The sequence below is a fragment of the Salvelinus alpinus genome, chromosome 7 (assembly GCF_045679555.1).
Source record: "Salvelinus alpinus chromosome 7, SLU_Salpinus.1, whole genome shotgun sequence".
NCBI classification, from domain to species: Eukaryota; Metazoa; Chordata; class Actinopteri; order Salmoniformes; family Salmonidae; genus Salvelinus; species Salvelinus alpinus.
The window spans coordinates 62,647,269-62,670,000 of NC_092092.1; the positions used below are offsets into that span (position 1 = coordinate 62,647,269).

A 22,732-nucleotide genomic window follows, 5' to 3' on the forward strand; every position below is an offset into this window, starting at 1 on the left:
AACTCTACCACTCTCCTTTATTCACTGAATATGAAACCACTGCTAGCTCACATATCTTTTGACTCCTCCCCCAGATCCTACGACTGTCTCCGTGACGACCCCTACGAACATAACTGGCCATCCCTGCCCAGACTTCCTGGTCTGCACTACTCCATGAACGAACAGTGTCGCTTCGACTTCGGCGTGGGCTACGTAATGTGTACCGCGGTAAGAACTCCCCAAAGGAACGAATGGTATACTAACACATCTACTAACTATATATTAATACTAACATATGTTACCAGAAAAACAAGTATCTATTGCCACCTAACGGGCCTAACGTCTCCCACAGTTTTACCATTTCTCATTAGTTGAAAAGCCAATCACTTCAGCACCACTTCACTCCTCACTGATGCAGTAGGATGACTAGGGTTACATCCACGTCTGGATAGAATGACTCCTCACTCCTCACTGATGCAGTAGGATGACTAGGGTTACATCCATGTCTGGATAGAATGACTCCTCACTCCTCACTGATGCAGTAGGATGACTAGGGTTACATCCACGTCTGGATAGAATGACTCCTCACTCCTCACTGATGCAGTAGGATGACTAGGGTTACATCCACGTCTGGATAGAATGACACCTCACTCCTCACTGATGCAGTAGGATGACTAGGGTTACCTCCACGTCTGGATAGAATGACTCCTCACTCCTCACTGATGCAGTAGGATGACTAGGGTTACCTCCACGTCTGGATAGAATGACTACTCACTCCTCACTGATGCAGTAGGATGACTAGATTACCTCCACGTCTGGATAGAATGACTACTCACTCCCCACTGATGCAGTAGGATGACTAGGGTTACATCCACGTCTGGATAGAATGACTCCTCACTCCCCACTGATGCAGTAGGATGACTAGGGTTACCTCCACGTCTGAATAGAATGACTCCTCACTCCTCACTGATGCAGTAGGATGACTAGGGTTACCTCCACGTCTGGATAGAATGACTCCTCACTCCTCACTGATGCAGTAAGATGACTAGGTTACCTCCACGTCTGGATAGAATGACTACTCACTCCTCACTGATGCAGTAGGATGACTAGGGTTACCTCCACGTCTGGATAGAATGACTACTCACTCCTCACTGATGCAGTAGGATGACTAGGTTACCTCCACGTCTGGATAGAATGACTACTCACTCCTCACTGATGCAGTAGGATGACTACATTACCTCCACGTCTGGATAGAAAGACTACTCACTCCCCACTGATGCAGTAGGATGACTAGGGTTACATCCACGTCTGGATAGAATGACTCCCCACTCCCCACTGATGCAGTAGGATGACTAGGGTTACATCCACGTCTGGATAGAATGACTACTCACTCCTCACTGATGCAGTAGGATGACTAGGGTTACATCCAGGTCTGGATAGAATGACTCCTCACTCCCCACTGATGCAGTAGGATGACTAGGGTTACCTCCACGTCTGAATAGAATGACTCCTCACTCCTCACTGATGCAGTAGGATGACTAGGGTTACCTCCACGTCTGGATAGAATGACTCCTCACTCCTCACTGATGCAGTAAGATGACTAGGTTACCTCCACGTCTGGATAGAATGACTACTCACTCCTCACTGATGCAGTAGGATGACTAGGGTTACCTCCACGTCTGGATAGAATGACTACTCACTCCTCACTGATGCAGTAGGATGACTAGGTTACCTCCACGTCTGGATAGAATGACTACTCACTCCTCACTGATGCAGTAAGATGACTACATTACCTCCACGTCTGGATAGAAAGACTACTCACTCCCCACTGATGCAGTAGGATGACTAGGGTTACATCCACGTCTGGATAGAATGACTCCTCACTCCCCACTGATGCAGTAGGATGACTAGGGTTACATCCACGTCTGGATAGAATGACTACTCACTCCTCACTGATGCAGTAGGATGACTAGGGTTACATCCAGGTCTGGATAGAATGACTCCTCACTCCCCACTGATGCAGTAGAATGACTAGGGTTACATCCACGTCTGGATAGAATGACTCCTCACTCCTCACTGATGCAGTAGGATGACTAGGATTACATCCACGTCTGGATAGAATGACTCCTCACTGATGCAGTAGGATGACTAGGGTTACATCCACGTCTGGATAGAATGACTCCTCACTCCTCACTGATGCAGTAGGATGACTAGGGTTACCTCCACGTCTGGATAGAATGACTCCTCACTCCTCACTGATGCAGTAGGATGACTAGGGTTACATCCACGTCTGGATAGAATGACTCCTCACTGATGCAGTAGGATGACTAGGGTTACATCCACATCTGGATAGAATGACTCCTCACTGATGCAGTAGGATGACTAGGGTTACATCCACGTCTGGATAGAATGACTCCTCACTCCTCACTGATGCAGTAGGATGACTAGGGTTACATTCACGTCTGGATAGAATGACTCCTCACTCCCCACTGATGCAGTAGGATGACTAGTGTTACATCCACGTCTGGATAGAATGACTCCTCACTCCTCACTGATGCAGTAGGATGACTAGGGTTACCTCCACGTCTGGATAGAATGACTCCTCACTCCTCACTGATGCAGTAGGATGACTAGGGTTACCTCCACGTCTGGATATAATGACTCCTCACTCCCCACTGATGCAGTAGGATGACTAGTGTTACATCCACGTCTGGATAGAATGACTCCTCACTCCTCACTGATGCAGTAAGTTGACTAGGGTTACATCCACGTCTGGATAGAATGACTCCTCACTCCTCACTGATGCAGTAGGATGACTAGGGTTACATCCACGTCTGGATAGAATGACTCCTCACTGATGCAGTAGGATGACTAGGGTTACATCCACGTCTGGATAGAATGACTCCTCACTCCCCACTGATGCAGTAGGATAACTAGGGTTACATCCACGTCTGGATAGAATGACTCCTCACTGATGCAGTAGGATGACTAGGGTTACATTCACGTCTGGATAGAATGACTCCTCACTGATGCAGTAGGATAACTAGGGTTACATCCATGTCTGGATAGAATGACTCCTCACTGATGCAGTAGGATGACTAGGGTTACATCCACGTCTGGATAGAATGACTCCTCACTGATGCAGTAGGATGACTAGGGTTACATCCACGTCTGGATAGAATGACTCCTCACTCCTCACTGATGCAGTAGGATGACTAGGGTTACATCCACGTCTGGATAGAATGACTCCTCACTCCCCACTGATGCAGTAGGATGACTAGGGTTACATCCACGTCTGGATAGAATGACTCCTCACTGATGCAGTAGGATGACTAGGGTTACATCCACGTCTGGATAGAATGACTCCTCACTGATGCAGTAGGATGACTAGGGTTACATCCACGTCTGGATAGAATGACTCCTCACTGATGCAGTAGGATGACTAGGGTTACATCCACGTCTGGATAGAATGACTCCTCACTGATGCAGTAGGATGACTAGGGTTACATCCACGTCTGGATAGAATGACTCCTCACTCCTCACTGTTGCAGTAGGATGACTAGGGTTACATCCACGTCTGGATAGAATGACTCCTCACTGATGCAGTAGGATGACTAGGGTTACATCCACGTCTGGATAGAATGACTCCCCACTCCTCACTGAATTAAGTCCCTACTGACCTAAGTCCCCACTTGAATAAGTATTTTCCTTAAAGCATCTTGACACTGACTGAAGAGCTCATCTTTTTAGACAGACTGTTCAAGAGCTGTTCTGATTGAGAGTTGAGCTGACCTGCTCTTTGCTTTGCACACGTTGCTAGATTACCCTGTATTCTGTTGTCAAACCATTCTTTAGCTGCAAAAGGTGAGCCAGGCTGGAACACAGGTAAGGTTACCCCCCCCCCCCCTCCCCCACACCCCCCTCGGAGCCATGTGGCCGCTTTTCTTTTTCCTCTGATTGATATCAGTATTGTCGTCATCGTTGCAACGTTACTCGTACATTTTTTATTTATTTAGTTCTGCCCATCGTCACATTATTGTGCCTGGCATGTGTACTGCAGGATTCTAAACATGATCTCTGTTTCTGGTTCCCATATAGTACCTACCAAAGAGAAAAAGTAAAATGCTGGATTTGTCCCGAACAGCTTTCCTGGATCTCATAGCCAGACAAAGTCAACCATAGCAAATGAGCTCAACCCTGACATCACGCATGGCACCTTTTACTGTAAATGTCTGTGTGACTTTTTGGCCGTTCAGAAAGACATATTGGCATGTAGAACATAGGTAGAAAAAGGGTGGAAAGAAAGAGAGAGAGAAGTTTCCAGACAGAAAGAAAGGTCTGGAGCAAAAGCTGCTTTTCTATGTTCAGGTTTAGGATCCTGCAGTGTCGCGTGCCAGCTTACCAAGCTGATGTCATCAGTGCCAACCAACCATCAGGCTGACTTTTGACCCTGCTGTAACCTCAACTGGAGGGGTCACCTGAGGTCATTCTGGGTAGGGAGTCTGGCTCGGCTCTGTTATTGTGGCAAGGGGGACAGAGGGGGGAGCGGAAGGAAACAGCTGAGAGAGAAGAGAGTTTGTCACAGATCTAAGATCAGTTTATTCTCTCCAGCATCCTTACCTGAACCATTAGGGGCATAGAATGAAAAACTGACTAAGGACAACTTTATTCTTCTCTGAACCAATGATCGGTCATGTTGACCATTTTATATTCACCTTCTGCCCTCCTCTCTGACCCCACGGAGCTGCAGGGTGTCTCAGTCAGAGTCTCTCTCTCCTCATCCTCTTTGGTTGTGTTGGCATGCTCTCTGTCTTCCTGTACAGCCATGTTGTTGTAACAGTGAACCAGTGATGAACTACTACAGTACACCACCGTCTGGACTCCTGTGGATGTTATTATTTTGTATATTTTATTGTACATGTGCAGTCAGTGGTACATTTGATTTGTTATCTCTGGTGTAGTAGGTCTGAGGTGATTTCTGGAATGTTCTGTGATGCTAGCTACTCATAGTGACTGGTGTGCATATCAGACAGATCTGTTCTTTGTTGTGACTGTTGCAGGTCACCTGTCTACTCTTGTGATATGTAAGGTACTGGCTGTGTGTGTATAATATGAGCGGGCGTGTGTGTGAGGATGTCTCTCTCTCTCTCTCCATTGCAGTACCGGACGTTTGATCCCTGCAAACAGCTGTGGTGCAGCCACCCTGACAACCCCTTCTTCTGCAAGACCAAGAAAGGACCGCCAATTGACGGAACCATGTGTGGGGACGGGAAGGTACACTAACATAAACATAAACACACACACACACACACACACACACACACACACACACACACACACACACACACACACACACACACACACACACACACACACACACACACACACACACACACACACAATATTATTCATATTATACATACTCACACACACCACAGTAATGGTCAAAAATTATGCTATCTGACAGTCTCTCCCCTTTCTCATCCTATCACAGCACTGCTTCAAAGGTCACTGTATCTGGCTGACCAATGACATGATAAAGCAGGATGGTGGGTGGGGCGTGTGGAGCCAGTTTGGGTCCTGCACTCGTACCTGTGGAGGAGGGGTGCAGTTCAGAACCCGCGAATGTGACAACCCCAGGTACATAAATATCAAACAACTATTGAGAAGTCTACCTAGCAACATTTCTATGGTATCATAGTGAAAAGGTGTAAGATCTTGTCCTAACAGAACATAACCAACATGGTATCATTGCTATCCATCACATTGTGATGGTTTTGCAAAAAGATATGCGACATAACTGTTCACATCAACCTAGTTTAACAATTCTACCCCTCCCTCCCTCTCTCTCTCTACCCTCTCCCCTTGTCCTCCTTAGGCCTGCTAACGGAGGTCGTACCTGTCTGGGTGCTAACTACCAGTTCCAGCTGTGTAACAGCCAGGAGTGTGAGGAGCTATACAGTGACTTCAGGGAGGAGCAGTGCCGTAGGTTGGACACCGAGTATGAGTTCCACAACAACAAACACCACTGGCTTCCTTATGAACACACCGAACGTAAGTAGCCTACACACAGACAGACTTCCCCAAATGGTCGGTTGGGACGGAGACATTTGCGGGCCTTAAGTCGGCTCCTTTTGCTTTGTGGCCAAAGTCTGTTGTATCTGATGTAGAGATTGCACGGAGGCAGATTGAGAGTTATGTTATGGTCAACGACAGCTGGTTTTCTGCTGAGCAGTGTGAAAACACCTATATTCAAAAACAAAACTCTTGTCTTTCAACCTTTCTAAAACAACAACCCCTTTCCTGAACCCATCTTTAAAAAACACTCTATTTGAACTCTCTCACTCCACCTAATCACACTGACGTCATCTGAGCTCTTTTCCAGCCTCTCTCTCACCCCCCCCTCTCTCTCTCTTCCCCCTCTCTCATCCCCTATATATCTCTCTCTCTCTCTCTCTCTCTCTCTCTCTCTCTCTCCGTCCCTCCCTCCCTCGCCAGCCAGCCAGCTGTTGTGAATCACAAAGCATATGTTTAAACCATCAGAACTCTGAAATAGGAATCCCATCTCTTCTTTCTCTCCATGTCTCCAAAAACTCCCTTCCGTCATCTAGAAGTGTGTGTGTGGGTTTGCGGAGTGTGTGAGGCTTGCCGATCCACTCCTTCTAAGTGGCGGTGTCAGTGACTCCTCGCTGGGTATTAACTGATGGTCCCAGTAAAGGGCAGAGCTTGAGGAAAAACACTGATGCGTCTCTCAGTCTAATCCAGGGTCACAGTAGACTATGCACAGCGCTGCGCCCAGGATAACAGTCCCCACGCTAAATTGTTTTTCTCTACATTGTCATTTCTAAAAGCCATCCTTTTGAGAAAGGCCTTCCCATGGTCTTTATTTGAGCTTAAATTACTCAAGTAGGTTGGGAGGGAAAAGGAAAGAAAGAGAAGGGGGGAAAGGTATAGGTAAGGAGAGAGGTTGGAATGAATTCCATTCGTGTGTTGGCATCTCCAGGGTTTAGAGATGTGAGAACAGGAGTCAGTCTGTGTTGAAATCCAGACCTTGCTCCAATTCAAATGATCAGTTATGCCTGTTGTGAAATACTGTTGTTAACATCCTCCTAACAATAGTTTAAAAAACACTTTTACAGGCGCTGATTGTTCCAGCTGCTTTGGTCATCCAGGGTCCAGCTGATCAGGGGAATCAGTCAACCCTTCTCACCCAGAGAACTCTCTCTCTCTGGGATGATCTATGGTGTCGCCCCCCCCCCCCCCCCTGGGGACTCTGGCTGGAAGATTGAGGGAGTGAGGGACTGCGTAATGGAATAGCATCACCATTAGTGGACTCGCGTTTCTAATACTTTGTCATATCCGTAAAGTAATCCCAGTGCATTCTGAACATAGCGTACAGAAGACATAGTGATCTCAGATCACACAGTGATTCTGCAGCTAGCTAAGTCTAATCTGACTCAATAGGTCATGTGTACAATCAAACTCTGGGCAATTTCCGTTGCAGCAGGTAGACATACACATTGAACAGTCAAATCCACCTTAAAGCTAATCTCACGTGCCATACTGTACATTATGGCCATGGCATAGTCGGGGTAGACACACGTCTGAGAGATTACATAAACACATACAGGCTAGACAAAGATCCTCCACGGCCTTCTCTGAGCTGTGTCTTTATTGTAGAGGATATATGCTAGGTGTGCCTCGTACTCTTAAGTGATTTACCTGTTCAGTATGAATCCAGATCTCTTTACAACAGTATGTTGTCATAGTTCTGCATAGGGGCCTGTTGCTAACTATATTTAAATATAGCATTGTAACGTGTTTGTGTGTGTGTGTGTGTGTGTGTGTGTGTGTGTGTGTGTGTGTGTGTGTGTGTGTGTGTGTGTGTGTGTGTGTGTGTGTGTGTGTGTGTGTGTGTGTGTGTGTGTGTGTGTGTGTGTGTGTGTGTGTGTGTGTGTGTGTGTTGTGCAGCTAAGCAGCGATGCCACCTCCATTGCCAGTCCAAGGAGACCAGAGACAAGATCAACATGCAGAGGCTGGTCCAAGACGGCACGCTCTGCTCATATAGAGACCCCTACAGCGTGTGTGTGCGTGGGGACTGTGAGGTCAGTCTGTGTGTCTGTGGGTTTGTTTTAAGGTTATGTGGGGTTACACAGTGCTAGTCCATTTTGCAACCCAAATGATGTATGTGTGACTGTGTGAGGTGTCAGTGTTCATAACTTTGTGAAGTGTGTGTGTCCATATTAAGTCTAGGTGTGTGTCTTTGTGTGTGTGTGTGCATACACGTGTATGTGGCAGAAAGTGGGCTGTGACGGCGTGGTAGGGTCCTCCCAACAGGAGGATAAGTGTGGCGTCTGTGGAGGAGACAACTCCAGCTGCAAGATCATCAATGGCAACTTCACACGAAGTGCCAAGAAACAAGGTACACCCACAAGCACACCATCACACTGGCAGGCAGAGACCAGTGAGGTCAAGTGTAGCTCAGTTGTCAGACCCCGGAACATGAGAAAACAGATCAGGAAGTGAGATAGATGAGGTTGTTTTCCCGGCCTGGGTCATCCTCCGATGATGATGATGATCCCCTGGATATCTAACGAAAGAGCTCCCTCTACTGGTTACAGAGAGACAATGAGCTGGCCAGTCATGTCCAAACGCTATGCCAGGACGTCATATTAAATCAATATCATCCAGCTGAAATAAGGAAGAAACTCATTTTCTACATTTCCTGGACGACTGTTGTTGACCCTGGCTAGCAAAACTTTCAGCAGCGCAGTTAAAGTCTTATTTGAAGCAAGATAAAAGTCGCTACATGAACACTGTGTTCCTCAAATGAACAATAACGTTTAGTGAAATATATCCTGACCAATTTGAAGAGACATCTGTGGGTGTCTGGACCTTATGGCAATGTGTGTGTTTTCCTTTCAGGTTTCCTCAAAGTACTTGAAATCCCTAGAGGGGCCAGACACCTACTGATCCAGGAGATTAAGCCAACAGCCCACATCCTAGGTGTGATGTGTGTGCGTGTGCATGCGTGCGTTTACGTGCGAGTGCTTGTGTGTGTGCGCGTGTGTGTGTGTGCGCGTGTGTGTGCATTCCAATCTATAATTCCACCTCCCTCCCCAGCGGTGAAGAACCAGGCTTCAGGACAGTTTTTCCTGAACGCGGAGGGAGACCTCCCAGAATCCCGTGCCGTCATAGAAAAGGGCGTGGAGTGGGAGTATGTGAATAATGACCACGACAAGGAGACACTACAGACGAATGGACCGCTCAGACATGGGGTCCTAATCATGGTACGCACACACAGAAACACACACACACACACACACTAACACCGACAAATGTAATACATACTGTTGTCTCCCTGTGTCCAGGTGCAGTCCCATGGAGATGCCAAGGTGACCCTGTCCTATAAGTACATCATCCATATGGACCTTCTCTCTGCCATAGAGAACAATATGCTGCTGGATGACTCCTCCTTCTACGAGTGGGCCCTGAAGAAATGGTCCTACTGCTCCAAGCCCTGTGGGGGAGGTATTTTACAGTGACACGGCTTACACAGGAAGACACTGGGGAACATGATAGGAGTTTTGGATGAGGATCTATTTGTCTAACGGATGTTTGTGTGTGTTGTGCCTGGAAAGGTAAGCAGTATACCCGGTACGGCTGTAGAAGGAGAGCAGACAGTAAGATGGTCCACCGACGCTACTGTGAGAACATCAAGAAGCCTCGCGCCATCAGCAGAGACTGCAACCAGAAGGAGTGCTCCCAGCCCATGTACGTATGGATGGGTGGTTTAGATGGATGTAAACATAGAGAATGGCCCCGTACAATGTCACTCCTTGTTCCCTTCACCGTGAACCTGTCAACACCAAAGAGGTTAAAGAGGAAGGGGCTAGTGATCAAAATGTCACCAGGTCTAAGATGTATGTCTTTGTCTGTGCCTCCCTCTAACTCTCTGTTCTATGTCTGTCTAGCTGGGAAGATGGTCCGTGGGAGCCGTGCAGTAAGACGTGTGGTAAAACGGGGTACCAGATGAGATCTGTTCGCTGTGTCCAGCCCTTAGACAACGGCAACAAGCGCTCCATCCACAGCAAGTACTGCAACGATGACCGTCCTGAGGCACGCAGACCATGTAACAGAGAGCTCTGCCCTGCACAGTGGAGAGTAGGGTCCTGGACACAGGTAGGGATGGATGGGGGCTGGGGGTGCTGGGAGGGTGGGACCAGGTGTGTAGGGGTATCTGTGAGGTTAGGACCAGGTTTGTAGGTGTGTCTTTGAGGGTGGGAACAGTTGTGTAGGGATGTCTGTGAGGGTGGGACCAGGTGTGTAGGGGTGTCTTTGAGGGTGGGACCAGGTTTGTAGGTGTATCTGTGAGGTTGGGACCAGGTTTGTAGGTGTGTCTTTGAGGGTGGTACTAGGTGTGTAGGGGTGTCTGTGAGGGTGGGACCAGGTGTGTAGGGATGTCTGTGAGGGTGGGACCAGGTGTGTAGGGGTGTCTTTGAGGGTGGGACCAGGTGTGTAGGGGTATCTGTGAGGTTGGGACCAGGTTTGTAGGTGTGTCTTTGAGGGTGGGACTAGGTGTGTAGGGGTGTCTGTGAGGGTGGGACCAGGTGTGTAGGGGTGTCTGTGAGGGTGGGACCAGGTGTGTAGGGATGTCTGTGAGGGTGGAACCAGGTGTGTAAGGGTGTCTGTGAGGGTGGGACCAGGTGTGTAGTGATGTCTGTGAGGGTGGGAACAGGTGTGTAGGTGTGTGTGAGGGGGGGTGGGAACAGGTGTTTTGTAGGTGTGTAGGTATGTGTGTGTTGGTGTGTGTTGTTTTGTAGGTGTGTGTGTTGTTGTGTAGGTGTGTGTGTTGGTGTGTAGGTGTGTGTGTTGATTTGTATAGCCTATTCCCACACTCTTTTCTGTGTTGTGTGACCACAGTGCTCCGTGACGTGTGCCAACGGGACACAGCAGAGGCAGGCGTTGTGTCACACGCGTGACAACACCATCGGTCTGTGTCTGGACAGCAAGCCAGACACCATACGCATATGTCGCCTGGTGCCCTGTGCCAGTGAGTATTATGGCCCCATTATAACTCCTCTTATTTAGTGTCCTTGTGCCACTACTTGCCAGCAGCATACCACCCTGCATCCCACTGCTGGCTTACCTCTGAAGCTAAGCAGGGTCGGTCTTGGTCGGTCCCAAGATGAGAGACCAGATGCTGCTGGAAGAGATGTCAGTAGGGGGCCCTCTTTTCTCTGGTCTAAGAAGATCCCAATGTCGCAGGGCATTGAAGGAGACCCTGCCCTGCGCAGGTTGCTGTCTTTCAGATGGGATGTTAAGCGGGTGTCTTGACTCTCTGTGGTCATTAAAAATCCCATGTTACTTATCGTAAGAGTAGGGGTGTTAACCCCGGTGGCATGGCTAAACTCCCAACCTGGCTCCATTCCATCATGGCTACCTAATCATCCCCCTCATTCCTAATTGGCATATATCACTCCTCACCTCTCCACATGATAGCTGATGTTTGGTGGTTGCTGACATCATCCAGGTGGGTGCTACACATTGGTGGTGGATGTTTCCCTCTACTATGTAAAGTGCTTTGATTACCTCAGAAGAAAAGCACTTTAGAAATCTAATCCATGATTCTTTATTATTACTACTGATTGGTGTATTAAGGTAATGTAAAATAGACAGTAGAAGTCTCTCATTGTCCTCTCTGATGTTTTTCCCTCCTTGCTCCATCTCCAGGAGGCTCGTCAGACCTGAATAAGAACGGCAACATCCTGATCCAGTGGCTGTCCCGTCCAGACCCAGACTTGCCCTACCAGAGGAACACTTCACGTAAAAAACCATCCCTTTATAGCTCTGGGCCCGGCCTCCGGTGCATGGCTGTCCTGACCTGGACCCTGACCTCTCTCTCTGTCCTCTTCACCCTGCAACAGGCCTGGGCAAGGGGTCCTGGGGGCAGGCTCACCCCCTGACCACCCCCCCACCCCCACCCCTGTGTCCGTGCCTGTGCCCGCGCCCGCGAGCGAGCGCCAGCTTTTCGCTTCTCTTTTGGGGGGTGTGTGTCTCTCTCTCTCTCTGTGTGAGACAGCTCTGATTGGGGGAGGTCTCTGGCTACTGTGTGCTGATTGGTTGGTTGGTTCTCTCTTGCTCTGTCTCTCTCTTCTCTTATCTCTCTCTCTCTTTTGTGGAGCATTGTGTTGTAACCGCTGGCCAGTCCAAACTAAAACGAAAAACAATTAAACATTGAAGAGAAGCTGGAAATGGAAAATGGCGAACAGGTTTGATTGGCGGCTCTTAGTGGTGTTGAAGAGCCAGTGAGGTGTGAGCCCACCCCTCTGTTTGGCGGCCATGTTTTGAGTGAGCTAGCTGCAAGATGTCATGGGTCACGCTCCTGAGATGCGGCTGCGATTTTTTGGGGGGTCACCACGCCGTCATCGTCCGGGGTGACAAGTATGAAATTAACGAAGGGAAAAAAATATATAAATAAAAAAGAAGTGTAAAAAAACGTTAAAAAAACTAAAGCTTTATTGTGAATGTGATCTTGTCACAATGAGGACATCTTTGCTAAAGTGCTCATCTCACATCCTGGTTCCATTCTAGAATGACAACGACGGTTTATCTCGTTCTAGGTCCCATTCTCAGACTGACAGGAACTCAGCACAGGGACAGGAGGTGATACAAACCAACACTTTTTAGGAATATTATATACGGAGCTGTTGGGTGAAGAGGTCAAGAGTGCAGAAGAGTAAAAGGCTAATGAAAACAGGGTAGTTTTACCATGTGAGGTTGCTTCCCATTTCACCACCTCATCAGACATCCTCTCTTTGACTGTTATATTAAAGTTCAATAACTGCAGCTTATTTATGCTTGCAAACTTTAAAACAAATACATCTATAAATATATTTGTATATATAATATATATATATACAGTGGGGAGAACAAGTATTTGATACACTGCCGATTTTGCAGGTTTTCCTACTTACAAAGCATGTAGAGGTCTGTAATTTTTATCATAGGTACACTTCAACTGTGAGAGACGGAATTTAAAACAAAAATCCAGAAAATCACATTGTATGATTTTTAAGTAATTAATTCGCATTTTATTGCATGACATAAGTATTTGATCACCTACCAACCAGTAAGAATTCCGGCTCTCACAGACCTGTTAGTTTTTCTTTAAGAAGCCCTCCTGTTCTCCACTCATTACCTGTATTAACTGCACCTGTTTGAACTCGTTACCTGTATAAAAGACACCTGTCCACCCACTCAATCAAACAGACTCCAACCTCTCCACAATGGCCAAGACCAGAGAGCTGTGTAAGGACATCAGGGATAAAATTGTAGACCTGCACAAGGCTGGGATGGGCTACAGGACAATAGGTAAGCAGCTTGGTGAGAAGGCAACAACTGTTGGCGCAATTATTAGAAAATGGAAGAAGTTCAAGATGACGGTCAATCACCCTCGGTCTGGGGCTCCATGCAAGATCTCACCTCGTGGGGCATCAATGATCATGAGGAAGGTGAAGGATCAGCCCAGAACTACACGGCAGGACCTGGTCAATGACCTGAAGAGAGCTGGGACCACAGTCTCAAAGAAAACCATTAGTAACACACTACGCCGTCATGGATTAAAATCCTGCAGCGCACGCAAGGTCCCCCTGCTCAAGCCAGCGCATGTCCAGGCCCGTCTGAAGTTTGCCAATGACCATCTGGATGATCCAGAGGAGGAATTGGAGAAGGTCATGTGGTCTGATGAGACAAAAATAGAGCTTTTTGGTCTAAACTCCACTCGCCGTGTTTGGAGGAAGAAGAAGGATTAGTACAACCCCAAGAACACCATCCTAACCGTGAAGCTTGGAGGTGGAAACATCATTCTTTGGGGATGCTTTTCTGCAAAGGGGACAGGACGACTGCACCGTATTGAGGGGAGGATGGATGGGGCCATGCATCGCGAGATCTTGGCCAACAACCTCCTTCCCTCAGTAAGAGCATTGAAGATAGGTCGTGGCTGGGTCTTCCAGCATGACAACGACCCGAAACACACAGCCAGGGCAACTAAGGAGTGGCTCCGTAAGAAGCATCTCAAGGTCCTGGAGTGGCCTAGCCAGTCTCCAGACCTGAACCCAATAGAAAATCTTTGGAGGGAGCTGAAAGTCCGTATTGCCCAGCGACAGCCCGAAACCTGAAGGATCTGGAGAAGGTCTGTATGGAGGAGTGGGCCAAAATCCCTGCTGCAGTGTGTGCAAACCTGGTCAAGAACTACAGGAAACGTATGATCTCTGTAATTGCAAACAAAGGTTTCTGTACCAAATATTAAGTTCTGCTTTTCTGATGTATCAAATACTTATGTCATGCAATAAAATGCAAATTAATTACTTAAAAATCATACAATGTGATTTTCTGGATTTTTGTTTTAGATTCCGTCTCTCACAGTTGAAGTGTACCTGTGATAAAAATTACAGACCTCTACATGCTTTGTAAGTAGGAAAACCTGCAAAATCGGCAGTGTATCAAATACTTGTTCTCCCCACTGTATATACAGTACCAGTCAAAAGTTTGGACACACCTACTCATTCAAGGTTTTTTCTTTATTTGTACTATTAAATAATAATAGTATAATACTAGAATAATAGTGAAGACATCAAAACTATGAAATAACACATATGGAATCATGTAGTAACCATAAAAGTGTTGAATAATCTAAATATATTTTATATTCTTCAAAGTAGCCACCCTTTGCCTTGATGACAGCTTTGCACACTCTTGGCATTATCTTAAGCAGCTTCACCTGGAAGGCTTTTCCAACAGTCTTAAAGGAGTTCCCACATATGTTGAGTTGGCTGCTTTCTCTTCACTCTGCGGTCCAACTCATCCCAAACCATCTCAATTGGGTTGAGGTCGGGGGATTGTGGAGGCCACGTCATCTGATGCAGCACCATCACTCTCCTTCTTGGTAAAATAGCCCCTGAGGTGTGTTTTGGGAGGTGTGTTTTGGGTCATTGTCCTGTTGAAAAACAAATGATAGTCCCACTAAACGCAAACCAGATGGGATGGCATATCGCTGCAGAATGCTGTGGTAGCCATGCTGGTTAAGTGTGCCTTGAATTATAAATAAATCATAGACAATGTCATCAGAAAAGCACCCCCACACCATCACACCTCCTCCTCCATGCTTCACGGTGGGAACCACACATGCGGAGATCATCCGTTCACCTACTCTGCGTCTCACAAAGACTCATCAGACAAAGTACAGATTTCCACCGGTCTAATGTCCATTGCTCATGTTTCTTGGCACAAGCAAGTCTCTTCTTCTTATGTGTGTCCATTATTAGTGGTTTCCTTGCAGCAATTCGACCATGAAGTCCTGATTCACGCAGTCTACTCTGAACAGTTGATGTTTAGATCTGTCTGTTACTTGAACTCTGTGAAGCATTTATTTGGGCTCTAATCTGAGGTGCATTTAACTCTAATGAACATATCCTTTGCAACAGAGGTAACTCTGGGTCTTCCTTTCCTGTGGCTGTCCTCATGAGAGACAGTTTTGTCATAGCGCTTGATGGTTATTGCGACTGCACTTAAAGAAACGTTCAAATGTCTTGATATTTTCCGGATTGACTGATCTTCATGTCTTAAAGTAATGATGGACTGTCATTTATCTTTGGTTATTTGAGCTGTTCTTGCCATAATAGGGTCTTGGTCTTTTACCAAATATGGCTATCGTCTGTATACCACCCCTACCTTGTCACAACACAACTGATTGGCTCAAACGCATTAAGAAGGAAAGATATTCCACAAATTAACTTTTAACAAGGCACACCTGTTAATTGAAATGCATTCCAGGTGACTACCTCATGAAGATGGTTGGGAGAATGCCAAGAGTGTGCAAAGCTGTCATCAAGGCTAAGGGTGGCTACTTTGAAGAATCTCAAATATAAAATATATTTGAATTTGTTTAACACTGTTTTGGTTACTACATGATTCCATATGTGTTATTTCATAGTTTTGATGTCTTCACTTTTATTCTACAATGTAGACAATAGTACAAATAAAGAAAAATCCTTGAATGATTAGGTGTGTCCAACATTTTGACTGGTACTGTATATATAATGTATATGAAAATTTATATGAGTAACAATAATAATAATAATAATAATGTTTTACCATGAATAAGCTGTAGTTCATTATAACCTACAGACTGCTATTGATCACTTCGATCCTTGACTGTTATGTGTATTTTTTGTTATTTATTTTACATGAGTAATACAGAAGTTAATATTTATTAAGAGTAAAGTGTCAGGGGGGAAGGGGTATAGACCTATATTATGCAGGACTTGGTCAGTTAGTTGCCGCTCCATTTTTTTCAGATGGATGGGGTTTACTGTTGCTCCTTATTTTCTTTAGGGAAAGGATCACGTTTCTGTCATGCACATTTGCATCCCTTACGTGTGTGTGTGTATGTGTGCAAAGGTGTCTGTCTGTCTGTCTGTCTGTCTGTCTGTCTGTCTGTCTGTCTGTCTGTCTGTCTGTCTGTCTGTCTGTCTGTCTGTCTGTCTGTCTGTCTGTCTGTCTGTCTGTCTGTCTGTCTGTCTGTCTGTCTGTCTGTGTGTGTGTGTGTGTGTGTACGTTCATGCAGGCTTCTCGTAGACATACAACTCTGAAACAGAAATACCTCATAAACCTTCATTTGAAAGCATCAGATCTTGTTTTTCCTTTTGTGATGAACATTAAACACATGAACAATGCCTTATCTTGGATTGAATGTAATGGCATTTATCTGTGAAAGAGAAGGCTTTACTCATCAAAACCTTTATTAATCACTTAAAGGCAGCTTCAAACTAACAGGCAAACACAGGCAAACCATCAGAACCTGCAACATGCAAAAGGTTTGGACCGTGGTCTGACCACCGGGTACGGTTTACGAAGGGCCCAGGGTATCGATCGACACTGAGGACAGCATCTAGAAAAACACTTCAGTCTTATCATTGCATTGTGATCACATGTTTCTGTTGTGACTAGTAGCGAGCTATCCGATGTTTCGTGCTGGAGTCGGACGGTAGGAGGCCAATGAAGCTAGACCTTGCAGTGCGATACTGTATATAACGTTGGTGTTGACTATATTTAATAATGTTCATGACTGTTATCTTCTTACTTATGGGGAAAAAATCTATAATATTCTATACTATGGGTAACTGTTTTGTGGCTTCACTAGCCTGCTGGGTGGGGCTGGCTGACGTTGGACGGACGTTGGATTGACGTTGGGGAAACATTCAGAAGGACTATGTGCACTACGTCTATATGCACTTTGATTTATCAGGGAAAAATGTATTCATGTTTTGTAAATGTTTCATATGACACTTAAACGTGCCAATCCAGTTTTTACATCATTCATCATGGAGAATTCTGCATTTTATTTATTCAACTTCAAATCTATTTATTCATTTATGTAAATTTTTCATTTGACTTCTTATCAATTGATTAACTAAACGAATTGATTGGTTTACTTCCCAGTAATGAAGTGTTTTACCAAAGTGACTGTGAACTTGTACCTTTCGATACAGTTTATTTATTTTTCTTAAGACAATAATATATCTATATATTGAGGGGGGAGTACATCTCATTGTTTTAGTTCCTGTCATTATCAACTGCAAAGTTGTATAAATAAAAAAATGTTTTAAAATGCGCTCTCACTCTCTCCTCCTGAGTTTGTGATGGTTTGACTTGGTGTGAGGAGGAGCGCATTACAAACTGCCAGTATAACACAACTCAAAGATTGCTCCAACCTTACAAAGGGTAAAACATTGTCTTATAAAGTGATATTGCCATGAATAATGAAAGACAGATTAAAGAAGATCAAGCCTCTTATCCTGCATAAAAAATATGAACAAAGTTATATTGATATAGTATGTTTACACTAATCTGAAACAAATAAAGAAACACAGATGAGATGGCAGAAACATGTAGTTTGGTCTGCAAAGAGACGAGCAGTGTTGGGGAAGCTACTCTAAAAACAATTTTTTACCAAGCTAACAATTACTTCACACTAAAAAAGGTGAAGCTACACTAAACCTTAAGAAAAATAACTGTTACTGTGAAAAAGTAGTTCACTTCATCCAAACTACTTTGTGAAAAATTATCATTTGTAAATCAGAAATGTCATAGACTACAAACTAGAAATTATTATATCACTTTTGGGTCATATGTTAACAGAATGTGTAATTCTGACGATTAAACACAACAACAATTGTGAGAATTATACAGGTGTCGAAAAAGAAAGAAAAGTTTTGCCTACTTCACCCATATATACTTTTTTAAGTAGTGTGTTGTTCCAGTAGTTAGCTACACTGCTACATGGCAAAAAAATTAAATACTACTGAAAATACTACGTAGATTTTAATTTAGTTCAACTACCACAAAGCTACTGCACAATGTAGTTAAATGACTAGTTGAACTACATGTAGTTAACTACTCCCCAAGACTGGAGCCAGGTTACTGTTCCAGCACCACAACAACAAAGAACCCACTCCGCTCTTCTTTCCTTTTAGATGCTACGGACTAATCTATTGACTCTGCTGTCCATGCTGCTTGGGTCTTCTCTTTCTTCTTCTTCCTTCCTGCTCTCGTTGTTAATGGTCTGACATTACTACCTCTACTACTTTACTGGACCGTTTCTAAACACACACACTCCCACAGCGCCATCTCCAGCCCCGCCCAATCTCAGCTCTGTGTTCTCTCCCCCACAGGCAAGCAGCGTTGTCATGGAGACAGGTCAGTGTTCTGTCGCATGGAGGTGCTGATCCGCTACTGCACTCTGCCTGGCTGCAAGTGCATGTGCTGCAAATCCTGCAGCAACGTGACAGACAGCAGCCTGAGCACCACTGCCCCTCCCCGGGTCACAGCTGTCCCCCTGCCTCGCCCCCGGCCTCTGCCTCAGCCCAAGGACAACAACACCCTCTTTCAGGCCACGGTGCATCCAAGAAGTACAACACATATACCTTATACCACGCCACGCCCAATGAGCACCGCAGACACTTATACAACACCCCACCCATACTACACCACATACCCCATCCCCATGACCCCAGAGCGCAGTGTGACCCCCAGAGACACAACCAGGAAGTACCCCTCATTCACCCTCTCCACCAGCACCAGCATATACACTATAACTCCCAGCAGCCCTTTCACTGATATCACCTTTGTCAGCAACGACACCACAGGTGCATCAACCACAACTCCCAGTAGCCTATTCTCCATGGATGATGTCATAAAGCCAACTGAAACCAACTACTTTGAGGATGTCACATCGCCCAGTGGAACCATCCCATACACTGATGTCACAATGCTCAGTGGAACTACTGTCCCCAGCGATGACATCATAGATATGACCACCCCTGATTGGCCGGATTTCACAGAGTACATATCTGTGAGGGCCACTGTTCCCACAACAGAACAAACGACAGCCCTGCCTCCCACAACAACCATCGCCACAATGACAACAAAAACCCAAAAACCCACGTGGCCACCAAGCCGCCAGGAGGAGACCAGAGAGAACAACTCCATCGATGATCCCTACAACCGGATCATAGGAGTGGACAACGACATCTCCCAAAACAACTTGATCCCCAGACGAAGCCGTGTGTTCCTCAGGGAGAGAACACGGAACAAACGCATCCAGGAACTCCTGGAGGAGAAGAGGAACTTTCTGTTGAGGTTGAAGCGGGCCCACAGGGGCGCTGTGTGATGACCTTTGACCCCTTTCTCTTATAGAGATGTACCTACGTCTGCTAACAGACTGGAGTTATTATTTAACCCTTAACCTGCCTTGGTGCTCTCTATCAGGCAAAGACCCACCGCACACCCAGAGCCACAGTACAGACATACATACCACCCTGTTGTTTTACACACACACACCAGCCAGCCACACGGCAAACTGAACTATGCGGAGAGAGAACCAAAGCCAGATGTTTGCACAGTTGTTTTGAATAAAAGCGGTTGGTCTTGTTGTACGGCTGAGAGTAGAGCCAGATGAGATTTGGTCCGTACATCCTCCTGGACCTGTACCACAACAAGGGAAACTTTTATCTCTCCAATCCTCCCCCAGTGTGCTTAGGTTTTCAGAGTAAGGCAAATACAGTAAAGATGTATTCTCTTTCATAAGCAGCACATACCTGGATAAGCTCAGGTTGTGACACGTTGGACCTTCAGGACATTAAAGTTGATAAAGCTCAAAGTAGATTTTATTTATTCTATTTAAATGAAGTCTTATTACCAAGCACCATGCCAGGACCTAGGTAAGCTTGCTCATCCCGAACAAGTCTAACATTCCATATTAGATTACAGCCTATGACTGCAGTTGATATGCCCCCTCTTTGAGTCAAACAGACATGAATACCACTCTGGTCACATTGAATGAGACAGGTTAGATAGGAAGGGTCCATATGTGTCTTTGTCTAGGGGTACATCCCTAAGGGCCCTGGTCCGAAGTAATGTGCTGTAAAGGGAATAGACTAGGGTTAATTGCCGAGGTTTACCGTGATTTACCGCCCAAAACCACTCCCTTTTCTCTGGATAAATAACTGCAAGAAACCCGTAAATCATAATAAATGATTTATATGAACAGCATGGCGTGAAATGGAACTGTTACATTATATGCAATGTCTAAATTTGGCTTCTCTACAGCCTCTGCATGATGAATCAACGCTCAGGGTGGGGACAGACCCATCTCAGTGTGGAGCGCAGTTCACAATGCATGTACAGTGAGGGAAAAAAGTATTTGATCCCCTGCTGATTTTGTACGTTTGCCCACTGACAAAGAAATTATCAGTCTGTAATTTTAATGGTAGGTTTATTTGAACAGTGAGAGACAGAATATCAACAAAAAAATCCAGAAAAACGCATGTCAAAAATTTTATAAATTGATTTGCATTTTAATGAGGGAAATAAGTATTTGACCCCTCTGCAAAACATGACTTAGTACTTGGTGGCAAAACCCTTGTTGGCAATCACAGAGGTCAGATGTTTCTTGTAGTTGGCCACCAGGTTTGCACACATCTCAGGAGAGATTTTGTCCCACTCCTCTTTGCAGATCTTCTTCAAGTCATTAAGGTTTCGAGACTGACGTTTGGCAACTCGAACCTTCAGCTCCCTCCACAGATTTTCTATGGGATTAAGGTCTGGAGACTGGCTAGGCCACTCCAGGACCTTAATGTGCTTTGTCTTGAGCCACTCCTTTGTTGCCTTGGCCGTGTGTTTTGGGTCATTGTCATGCTGGAATACCCATCCACGACCCATTTTCAATACCCTGGCTGAGGGAAGGAGGTTTTCACCCAAGATTTGACGGTACATGGCCCCGTCCATCGTCCCTTTGATGCGGTGAAGTTGTCCTGTCCCCTTAGCAGAAAAACACCCCCAAAGCATAATGTTTCCACCGCCATGTTTGACGGTGGGGATGGTTTCTTGGGGTCATAGGCAGCATTCCTCCTCCTCCAAACACGGCAAGTTGAGTTGATGCCAAAGAACTCCATTTTGGTCTCATCTGACCACAACACGTTCACCCAGTTGTCCTCTGAATCATTCAGATGTTCATTGGCAAACTTCAGACGGGCATGTATATGTTCTTTCTTGAGCAGGGGGACCTTGCGGGCGCTGCAGGATTTCAGTCCTTCACGGCGTAGTGTGTTACCAATTGTTTTCTTGGTGACTATGGTCCCAGCTGCCTTGAGATCATTGACAAGATCCTCCTGTGTAGTTCTGGGCTGATTCCTCACCATTCTCATGATCATTGCAACTCCACGAGGTGAGATCTTGCATGGAGCCCTAGGCCAAGGGAGTTTGACAGTTCTTTTGTGTTTCTTCCATTTGCGAATAATCGCACCAACTGTTGTCACCTTCTCACCAAGCTGCTTGGCAATGGTCTTGTAGCCCATTCCAGCCTTGTGTAGATCTACAATCTTGTCCCTGATATCCTTGGAGAGCTCTTTGGTCTTGGCCATGGTGGAGAGTTTGGAATCTGATTGATTGATTGCTTCTGTGGACAGGTGTCTTTTATACAGGTAAGAAACTGAGATTAGGAGCACTCCCTTTAAGAGTGTGCTCCTAATCTCAGCTCGTTACCTGTATGAAAGACACCTGGGAGCCAGAAATCTTTCTGATTGAGAGGGGGTCAAATACTTATTTCCCTCATTAAAATGCAAATCAATTTATAACGTTTTTGACATGCGTTTTTCTGGATTTTTTTGTTGTTATTCTGTCTCTCACTGTTCAAATAAACCTACCATTAAAATTATAGACTGATCATTTCTTTGTCAGTGGGCAAACGTACAAAATCAGCAGGGGATCAAATACTTTTTTCCCTCACTGTACACCTATCATCTCATTATGGTAACTTGTGACAGGTAGGCCTACATTGATGCAGCATAGCCTATGCTACAGTAAAATAAAGACCGAATGTGTGTCTAATTTACCCATCTCCATCTGGCTTTCGGGGGTCACCTTGTTTTTATAATTGTAAAGATTATTGTATTTTTTATTGCAGCTACAGAGTTTGCTGATAGGCTGTCATATTTCTACTTTTAAACTCGGACAAAACAGAGATGCTTGTTCTAGGTCCCAAGAAACAAAGAGATCTTCTGTTGAATCTGACAATTAATCTTGATGGTTGTAAAGTCGTCTCAAGTAAAACTGTGAAGGACCTCGGCGTTACTCTGGACCCTGATCTCTCTTTTGACGAACATATCAAGACTGTTTCAAGGACAGCTTTTTT

General features: G+C 45.5%; 1 protein-coding gene across 2 annotated transcripts in view; it reads left to right on the top strand.

Annotated features, from left to right (window-relative positions):
- LOC139581445 (A disintegrin and metalloproteinase with thrombospondin motifs 2-like) overlaps positions 1-20,722 on the top strand; it is a 228,267-nt gene extending 207,545 nt beyond the window's left edge. Inside the window, exons 9-23 of one of the 2 annotated variants that reach the window (XM_071411213.1) lie at positions 75-207; positions 3,835-3,864; positions 5,140-5,253; positions 5,474-5,619; positions 5,858-6,033; positions 7,951-8,084; positions 8,278-8,401; positions 8,905-8,985; positions 9,103-9,269; positions 9,351-9,510; positions 9,621-9,753; positions 9,954-10,161; positions 10,903-11,032; positions 11,713-11,805; positions 18,714-20,722. In XM_071411213.1, coding sequence (XP_071267314.1) covers positions 75-207; positions 3,835-3,864; positions 5,140-5,253; positions 5,474-5,619; positions 5,858-6,033; positions 7,951-8,084; positions 8,278-8,401; positions 8,905-8,985; positions 9,103-9,269; positions 9,351-9,510; positions 9,621-9,753; positions 9,954-10,161; positions 10,903-11,032; positions 11,713-11,805; positions 18,714-19,711 — 2,827 coding nt within the window. In that variant the 3' untranslated portion in view covers positions 19,712-20,722. The remainder of the gene's footprint in view (positions 1-74; positions 208-3,834; positions 3,865-5,139; positions 5,254-5,473; positions 5,620-5,857; positions 6,034-7,950; positions 8,085-8,277; positions 8,402-8,904; positions 8,986-9,102; positions 9,270-9,350; positions 9,511-9,620; positions 9,754-9,953; positions 10,162-10,902; positions 11,033-11,712; positions 11,806-18,713) is intronic. The other variant, XM_071411214.1, reaches the window with a different exon arrangement.
- The last annotated feature ends 2,010 nt before the right edge of the window (positions 20,723-22,732 follow it).